General features: G+C 39.1%; 1 protein-coding gene across 1 annotated transcript in view; it reads left to right on the top strand.

The window, feature by feature from the left end:
- The window catches only part of LOC102753570 (chromosome unknown open reading frame, human C15orf43), a 42,013-nt gene extending 39,373 nt beyond the window's left edge, over positions 1-2,640 (top strand). Inside the window, exon 7 of the mRNA XM_006777992.1 lies at positions 2,501-2,640. Coding sequence (XP_006778055.1) covers positions 2,501-2,640 — 140 coding nt within the window. The remainder of the gene's footprint in view (positions 1-2,500) is intronic.
- The last annotated feature ends 7,275 nt before the right edge of the window (positions 2,641-9,915 follow it).

Below are 9,915 nucleotides of genomic sequence, written 5' to 3'. Positions count from 1 at the left end.
GAGACTTAAGCCTTCTTTTGGAAGCTCTGGGGTTCTCTGACCCAGCTGCAGTTTGACAGGTTTTTAGGCAGAGAAAGGCCAGGACATTGGTATGAAAAAGCCTCTGTGCACAGTTTGGGTGGGGTTGTAAATTGGTTGGGTTGGGGTCTCAGGGAATCCCCAGGGCAGAGCAAACAGCAATGGTTGCCCAATGGTCCAAACCAGATAGGTCCCTGGGTCTCTGTGTCCCACGGCCCCGTGCAGGAACAATGACCACTGTAAGTACCTCTGGGAGAAAGCCGCCCTTACGTTCCAGCCCAATGCCAGACAGTCCAATTTCTCTCTGTATGAGTCTGAGTTCAGAGTACTTGGGAGCTTGTATCTCCCTCCCAATTGACAAAGACAACAGCATACCCAGCTGCCAGCCCCTTTCGTGCGCGCACCTCCGTACCTCCACTCTTCTGCACCTCTGCACCTCCTACCGGACTCAATGCACTTTTCTCTTTCCTTCTAGTTGTAGAATTTCCCCTCAGCCAGTCTTCCCGTGCTTCTTGATGATATTCGTTTTGTCTTTTAGTTGCAGTTTTAATGTGGTTGTGCATGGCAGCAAGTTCAGGTGTTTACCTATGCTGCCATCTTGGTTGTCTCCTCCTTTATTATTTTAAATAAACTACTCTTTATTATGGAAATACCAATCTTGTTACTAGAACTTAGCCTATATTTTTTCCCTAGGTCAAATCCGCCATCTTTCGGAGGAAAACACCAGTCTTGGGTTTTATTCTGTAGCATTCGTAAAGAGATTAAGTTTAGCTCAAAACAATCTAATATCTGAAACTGGACGGTGTGCACACATTTTTTAAGCTAGCTTCTCTCTTTACATGTGCACAGAAATCCCAGACACATTTCTAAATTTTGTAAAAATTTTCATGGCAAGAAGAAAACGTTTCCTAGCACACTTGGGAGGGGGACAGGATCGCCACGTGCCTCCCCTCCCCCACCTCCTGCTTGCTTTTCATAAATTGAGCATTCAGCCCGTGGTTGGCATGGGCTTGCTCCTGACATTTCTCCAAAAATTCTCCCTTCCATAGTAAATAATCTCCTCCATCCAGAGTTGCACAAGCCAGAGAATACCAATCATAAGGAGCTAAGAATGCTTTAGAAATATTAATCATAATTTCTCCTGTAATCCCTCTTGGATAGCTCTTTGCACAGGTGATCCTATTAACGGCAAATTAAACATTTCAGGATTAGGACATTGGAGGTGGAGGGGGCCATGAAGGCCATTCCTCCAATTTTTCTTTTCTTTTCACTCTTCTTTAGGAGCAGAGAGTGCAAAGGTAGGCGATTTATCCTCCTTAGCCTCTCTAAAAGGCTCTAGCAAATGGAATATTGTGTTCCACAAGGAGAAACAGTTTGGAGGCAAGTTTTTTCCCTTCTGCTGAGCTTTTTTCAAGTTCTGACCAACTCTTTGCCAAACATTCAAGATTTAATGTACCTTCTTCAGGAAACCAAGGGGTTATGTTCTATAATATCAAGCAAAAACTGTAAGAGAATACCTTCTGAAACTTTAAGCATGCAAATCAAAAGTCTACAATAAAGTTTCTTACTTTTTAACCAAATTCTGCGCCATTAGCCTGGCTAGAAAAAACACATTCGCACCCTACTTACAGATCATGATTTCTGCAGCTGACTGTGGGCTTTGCGTGTGGTAAATATCCCCCACCTATCCGGTGTCCCCACCTATCTGGTGAATTCTTTGTTTTTTCGCTCTAACCGAAGTTTTCTCCTCCAGAGTGTCCCACGTTGGGTGCCAGATGTGAATGACCCCATGTCCTGCATGGTTCAGGGTTCAGGCTCTGGAAGAGGGGCCACACACAAATGAAAGAGATGAGACAAGAAATAATAATTTGGAAATTGGGGTGGCAGGTGAGAGTCCATCCCAAGAGGATGGACTCTACTTATGCTCAGACCTTGCCATCCTTTTATTCAGTTTGGGATACACCTATAGCCCTTAGGCAGGCAATTTCCAGTAATAGACAGACTATCTTATCAGTAAGGATTCACATGACTATCTGGTAGGGAAGTTGCTTCAGCTACCATTGTCTGGACTAAACAGTGAGTACACAGCCCTGACCTTTGCCAGGGCTCTTCAAGGGTCACCAGCATTCCAGGCTCCTTGTCCACACCTCTCTGCTAGAGAAGACAATAGGTAGTTTCCCACAGTTTCCATCCCCAGTCAGGGACCATAAACAAGTAGAATAACAAATTGATGTTCCTCTCTCTCCCTTCCTCTCTCTAAAAACCAATAAATAAAAATAAAAGGAGGTAGAAGGTTGTGGGGAACAGGTAAGGGATAAGAAAGGTGTTCACTGATAATTATCAAGTGTCATGGAGAATCTTCTGACTAGTATGTTTTCTTCTTTTCTAAGAACCGTCTTTAGAAATCTTAACCCTAATCAACCATGACACTGAAAATTAGATAGTATGACAAAATTTCAAATATATACCTTTTTTTTTATAGGTTATATATCAATTGGTGCCATGAAGAAATTCCTTGGGGAGCTACATGACTTCATTCCTGGAAGTTCAGGATATTTGGCATACCATATTCAAAATGAAATTAATATGTCTACCATAAAAAACAAATTGAAGAGGAAATAAATTAAATTGTCCATGTATCTGGGCATTTATTTTCTATAAAATATTATCAAAGATGGGCATGATTTTAAATTCTCCCATTTGGGACGGGGGTATGAAGAAATGGGGATGATTTCTTTCCTTTCTTCCTCAAAAAAGTATCTTTAGAAAATTCAAAATCTTTTTGGCTTTGTATTTTGACATATGGGCTGGACTGTTTCCACAGCTTGTAACATATATCCACAAATTCTGAGTGTACAGTTGTTTGGAGTAATTGCCATTGATACATACTTTATAAGATCTCTCTCTCTCTCTCTATCTCCTGATTCTCTTTTAGCTTTAACATTCTATTATATGTATATTTTTCTAGACTCATTGATGTGAATGTAAAATTTATTATTCTGATCATCTTATTTCAATTAAAAAATTAGAATACTATAGTTGAATTCTGAATTACTGTTTCTGACTTGAAAATATGGAGTAGAACATTTTAATAATTCAGACTTCAAGTATGGACAGTTTCTGATAATAAATGTATCAGAAGTGATTTAATATAAACAAATGTTATATCATCTGAAATGAACCCTCAAGGCATCTTAAAATCTTAGTACTGGAAAGGACCTAAGAGAACATAGAGTCCAACCCATTTATTGCTTTTAAAAAATTATATTTTATTGATTTTTTACAGAGAGGAAGGGAGAGGGATAGAGAGGTAGAAACATCGATGAGAGAGAAACATTGATCAGTTTCCTCCCGTACACCTCCTACTGGGGATGTGCCCGCAACCAAGGTACATGCCCTTGACTGGAATCGAACCTGGGACCTTTCAGTCCGCAGGCTGATGCTCTATCCCCTGAGCCAAACCAGTTAGGGCCCATTTATTGCTTTTAATGAGGAAATGAAGGCCTTGAAAAGGTGCCGGGGTTCTTGTCCCAGCATCAAGAAGGGTTCAGGAATCTGGAGAAGGCTGTGCGTAGATGTTAAATAAGAGTCCAGAGACTAATAAAGAGACCGGAGACAAAATATAATTTTGAAAGGCATTTGGGGGTCAGAGGAGTTTAGCTAAAGGAGCTAAGTTCTAAGATCTAAATTCTCAGGTCTTAGGTTCTCCTCATCCCAGGACCCCATGCTTTTATTAACACAACTTGTCCTGAGGTAAATAGAGATATACACTTCAAAGGGTATACACAAGCATTGTCAGAATGGAAGAATTAGCCTATGGCTGTTCAGGTGTTTGGCCAGTAGGAGGCAATAACATGTAGATTAAGATGCCTTTTAGCTTCCTGGCAGCCAAGCAATAATCCATTTTCAGGTTTGGGGAAATGCCTTCAGCCATTCCCAGAAGCAGCCCTGCTGTCATGCTGGAATTGGTCTCCGGCAAAAGATGTCTTGCCTGGGTGATTAATTGGGGGTTGATCCAGTAACTGGAACATAGTTCTCTTCATTTTCTAGGCCAGTGCTTCCCTCCTCTTCCATGTGGTATGTGGTGTAGCCTGTGTCAGATATAATATGTCTTGAGATATAGTGATTTCAAGAAGTAATTTCTTTATTCAATTCATATGGTCATGCTGTATAGAATCTGATAGATTTATTGCATTTTGAAGATTTGTAGATGACATTATTTGTGAAACTATCATCTTGTTAAAACTGTACTTTCTCCTAGGAAGTACATATCAGCTGTAGAATTATCTAAAGAAAATGCACATTTATTTATTTATTTTTTATTTTTTTAGCGTTGGGATCATTTGAATGTATGTGGGCTCTGGCCTTTCTCCTATGACTTAAATTTCATTATACAAATTTTAACACTAATCTCAGCATCAGCATTTGAAAGTTCTGTTTTTCCCATACAATAACTTTTATTTATTTATTTTCATATTTTTTTGTTAAATTCTTCTGAACTCGTAAACTTTAAAAAAATCCCTAAACGTTAATTATCTTTTCCTGAAACATAATAAATATTGTCTTTCATGAAGACTTTATTTTAGTCACATTCAGCTGATTATGTTTCTTATGTAGAAACCAAGGCTGTCTGTGGATCTTTAATTATTAAAAGGATTAAATAAATTTACAAGCTGTGTACATTGGCAGTTTTCAAGTATTTATTTACATATATATATTTTTTATTTCAGAGAGGGAGAGAGAGACAGGAACATCAATGATGAGAGAGAATCATTGATTGGTTGCCTCCTGCACACCCTTACTGGGGATCAAGCCCATAACCCAGGCATGTGCCCTGACCAGGAATCAAACTGTGATTTCCTTGTTTATAGGTCAATGCTCAACCATTGAGCCACACCAGTCAGGCAGTTTTTCTGAGGTATCTAGTATGCATGTGTTAACATAGTAAGTAAAAAAACTACAACAAAACAGAAATGATTCCCAAAGTGACTGTATCACTAGGTGTACATAGAAAAAGTCAGATGCAATATATGAAATACTGCCAGAAGCAATAAAACCAGTTGACAAACCTTCCAGGAATCAAAAGCATATGAATAAAATAGGCAAAGTTAAACTGTTTTGTTAAAAGTCTATTGTCTTTTATTTTTTTTAGAGTATTTTTATTAAAGCTGGGGACAGTGAAACAAGATGGGCTTAGTATGGAAGAAGCAACAGGAGAGAACCTAGGCATGACTGCTTTGGCTCTCTAGAGACGTTATGGGAAAGAAGTGAGCCAAGGCAGGGCTGCTGTCAGTTCACTGGAGAGTCTGAGAAAAGGGGACCTTAGAGACAGGTTCAGAGGGATAGCCTGGGACCAGCTGCCACTGCCCATTGCTCCCCTGGAGAGTACCACCAAAGTCGACTATCTTTTTAAAAATATATATTTTATTAATTTCAGAGAGGAAGGGAGTGGGAAAGAGAGATAGAAACATCAGTGATGAGAGAGAAGCATTGATGGGCTGCCTACTGCATGCCCCACACTGGGGATTGAGCCCACAACCCAGGCATGTGTCTTTGACCAGAATAGAACCTGGGACCACTTCAGTCCATAGGCCGATGCTCTATCCACTGAGCCAAACCGTCTAGGGCCAAAGTCTACTATCTTAATAGGAGTAAAAGCAATCAGATTTTACCTATTGCTCATTTAAACTGTTCCTTTTTATTTGCCATAGCATATCTGATGGATATTGCCGCTGGCTCCCATCTTAAGAAAAAAATGCTCCCCCCACTTTTGGTATTTCTCCACCCTTTTGCAAATTTGTCTCCTCTGATGCTTTTCACTATTAGACATACTCATTTCTCATACTGTTTAATTTAATGTGTAGTTCTTAGTTCATCTTATTTCTTTTTATATTAAATTAATTGGGGTGACATTGGGTAACAAAATTATATAAGCCTGGGTTTATATAAGCGTGGCTCAGTGATTGAGCATTGACCTATGAACCAGGAGATCATGGTTTGATTTCTGGTCAGGGCACATGCCCAGTTTGCAGGCTCGATCCCCAGTAGGGCACATGCAGGAGGCAGCTGATCAATGATTTTCTAACATTGATATTTCTCTCTCTCTCTCCCTCTCCTTTCCTATCTGAAATCAATACAAATATTTTTTAAAAGATTATATAAGTTTCAAGACTATACTGCTATCATTTCTTTCATCTTTTGTGAGCAGGTTATTTTTCTTTCTAGCTTTTGGAAGGGCTTGTGTCATTAGATAAGTTATGGATCAAAGGTAGAGTATGCTAGTGATTTCTGAATGTCTGTTTCCCTTTCTTCCAGGATGATAGAACCCCTAATTCCTATCTGGGCACAGGCTACCTAGAATAAAGACCATATTCTCAGTCTCACTTGAAATTAAATATGACTATGTCACATGTTTTGGTCGACAATGCACAGTGGAAATGGCATCTGGGAACCTTTCTTTCTTTTTTTTAAAATATATATTTTATTGATTTTTTACAGAAAGGAAGGGAGAGGGATAGAGAGTTAGAAACATCGATGAGAGAGAAACATCGATCAGCTGCCTCCTGCACACTCCCTACTGGGGATGTGCCCACAACCAAGGTACATGCCCTTGACCGGAATCGAACCTGGGACCCTTGAGTCCGCAGGCTGATGCTCTATCCATTGAGCCAAACCGGTTAGGGCTGGGAACCTTTCTTAAAGACATCTGGCATGTACCCTTTATCTCCCCCATTTTTTCTCCATCTTTCATTCTGTTGCTTGGAATTCAAAGGTGATAGTTACTATTTGAACCATAAAAGTGTGGCAGGATAGTAGGAAGCTAGGAAAATTCCTGGGTAAGTGGTAGGGAAAACTGAAATAAGGCCAAACTGTTTGGGCAGCTTGCAGCCAGCTTGTGAATTGCAAGACCTTATCTTCCCCAACCAAGGACACTTAAGAGCAAATGATTAATACCTTTCCTCTCTAACCAGAGAATATAGGAAAGGGGGTAGGAGGAAAGAAGAGGGAGTTTTATCTTACCTACTGAACAAAGAAGTCAGCAATTTTGGGACTTGATAAGATAAATTCACCAAATGCCCTATTAATTCTGAAAAAAAAGAAGCCACAACAAAGTAAAAGGGGGGACCTTGAAATTTAGTCTATTGTCTAAGATATCCAGCAGAGGAACCTTGAAACCTGTAGATAAGTATGAAATCCCTAAACTTCTACCAGATAGGACATTCAGATTAGCTGGGTGCCTGATTGTGCTGTACATCAAGTGTATTTTTTAAATTTTTGCTTGCCTTGCTTTTTCTTTTTTTTTTTTTTGAATATATTTTTTTATTGATTTCAGAGAGGAAGGGAGAGTGAGAGAGATAGAAACATCAATGATGAGAGAGAATCATTGATCAGCTGCCTCCTACATGCCTCATACTGGGGATGGAGCCCGCAACTAGGGCTCGTGCCCTTGCTGGAATTGAACCTGGACCCTTCAGTCCATAGGCTGACGCTCTATCCACTGAGCCAAACTGGCTAGGGCTAGCCTTGCTTCCTTAATAAATTCTCTTGCTTTGCTTCAACGCTGCTAGTCTGTCAGTCTTTCTTATGGGACTGACTAGAGCTGAGAAGGGATGCTCTTGTTATTAGACAGTCCTCTCCCTCCTACTCAGGAGGCTGGCCAATAACAAAAGCATACCCGAGGGTTGGCAAAGCAGAAACTGAAAATATCCTTGGGTTCTGAGTGCATTGTGGAGATATCTGCCCTCCCAGCTCTGGGTCACCTACCTCAAGACTTTTATGTGACAGAGAAATCAACTTTTTTGTTTAAAGCACTCTATTTTGTGTCTCTTCCAAACTAATCATAACTGAGGCTTTGATGATGAACAGGCTGCTGACCTTTTCTGTGGGACAGAATCAATGGGAAGATACTAGTTCTTTATGTCTGTAAAGTATTGACTGAAAATATACTTAACGTTTACTAATAATGAATGTCATCTTAAATCATATTGCATCAATTTAATCAAATAGCCATTTTTTCTTTTTAATATTAAGACATACCACATACCATACAATTCACCCTTTTAATGGGTATGGTTCAATGGTTTTTAGACAGAGTTGTGTAACCATCATCATGATCTGATTTGGAACATTTTCATCACCCTAAAAACACACATCTTGCCCAGTAGCAGTCATTGCCTATGCCCCTTTCCCACACTCACTCCTCCAGCCCTAAGCCACCACTAATCTACTTTCTGTCTATATAGGTTTGCCCATTCTAGTCATTTTAAGTTGTATAAAACCTACTCTTTTGTGACAGGCTTATTTCATTTAGCATAATGTATTCAGAGTTAATCCATGTTATAGCATGTATTAGTACTGCATTCCTGTTTATTGCCAAGTAGTATTGCATTGTATATGGTGTGATGTAGGAGTACAAATTCATTCTTTTGTATGTGCATATCCAGTTGTTCTAACACCATTTGTTGAAAACCTATTCTTTTCTTCATTAAATTGTCTTAACAGGAATAAGACAATATTTATTTTTCTGATTATGTGTGATGTGTTCTTAATTATTAAAAAATTAAACATCATAGAAAAGTGCTCTCCCTCTCAGGAGCACACCCACGCCTTTCTTTCCTCTCAGGATATGTCTCCTAAACTCTAAGGGCCCCTAAGAGACTGGCAACCAGGGGAGCAATGGGCAGAGGCAGCTTGGGCTGGCTAACTGCTGATCCTGCCTCCAAGGCCCCTTTTCTCAAACTTTCCAGTGAGCCAAAGCAGCCCTGCCTAGGCTCTCCTGTACCTTCTTCTATCCTAAGCCCTTCCCTGTTTCACTGTCCCCAGCTGTAACAAATGTACTCTCAAAATAAAATAAAAAAATAAGCGTATAAATAAATAATTTAAAAAGTAAAAGGCCCTTAGAATGCCACTTGCAAAAGATAGTAAGTATTACTACTATAAATGAGTTGTTTGGAATAATTGATCTCTAAGGGACCTTCCAGACCTATGAGTATATAAATTTTTACTAGGGACAAATTATTCCCAGAAATACTATTTAACATAAATTCCTATTTAACCTGAGTGATTCCCTGAATACTCAAGTTGAAAGCCTAGTGGCCCAGTGATATGTCTATTATCCTGTTACTACTATATACCATTTGAAGTTATTTATACCTTTATTCAAATACACCGATCTTTCCTGGAGTACCTATCCTGCTTATTTCTGTTTACTTCGCATTCTGCATTATGCCAAAGCAAGCATGCTTATAAATGCTACTTGGACTCATACCTTCTGCACCGGAGAGGGCATCACATCTCACTGGTGATATAAAGGAATGGCTGAGAGCACAGAATCAGACTGTCTTGTTTTAAATTCTAGCTACAGTGGGTGTGATCTCAGACCAGTTACTTAACCCATCTGTGGAAAATAGGGACCATATTGCCAAAATAATAGGCAAATTGTGAGGATTAAGGAGATAATACACATAAGGTGCTTTAGAACAATACCTGGCACTTAGTAAGTGCTTCATGATAAAGCTATATAGCTTCATTGTTATTATTACTAGCATATTCTGGTTTCTGTCACAAAATAGATGATGCATGACCATCAAATTAGTGTTTTCTAAACTTAATTTGGGACTACTGTGTATAGGGATATTGGGTAGATTTATGGAGTTCTGTATTATCTCCTGTAAGACACAAAGAGTTCATGGTAGTTCCATTTCTTTTTCCTAAAGGATTGGAAGAGATAAGAGTAGCTGAAGGTAAAAATGTATTTATCCAAGATAATTATATAGTTGAGACCTTGAATAAAAGCTTTTAAAAAGCTCAGTTGACAGAAACAATATATTTGGACTAGTTTTTAAAGTGAAAAGCATCAATGTACTTACCCACATTCTTTGCCATGAAAAAAATTTT

This window comes from Myotis davidii, unplaced genomic scaffold (assembly GCF_000327345.1).
Source record: "Myotis davidii unplaced genomic scaffold, ASM32734v1 scaffold46, whole genome shotgun sequence".
In the NCBI taxonomy this organism is placed as follows: Eukaryota; Metazoa; Chordata; class Mammalia; order Chiroptera; family Vespertilionidae; genus Myotis; species Myotis davidii.
The sequence above is the reverse complement of the archived record's forward strand: the minus strand, read 5'-3'. Positions and strand labels throughout refer to the sequence as shown.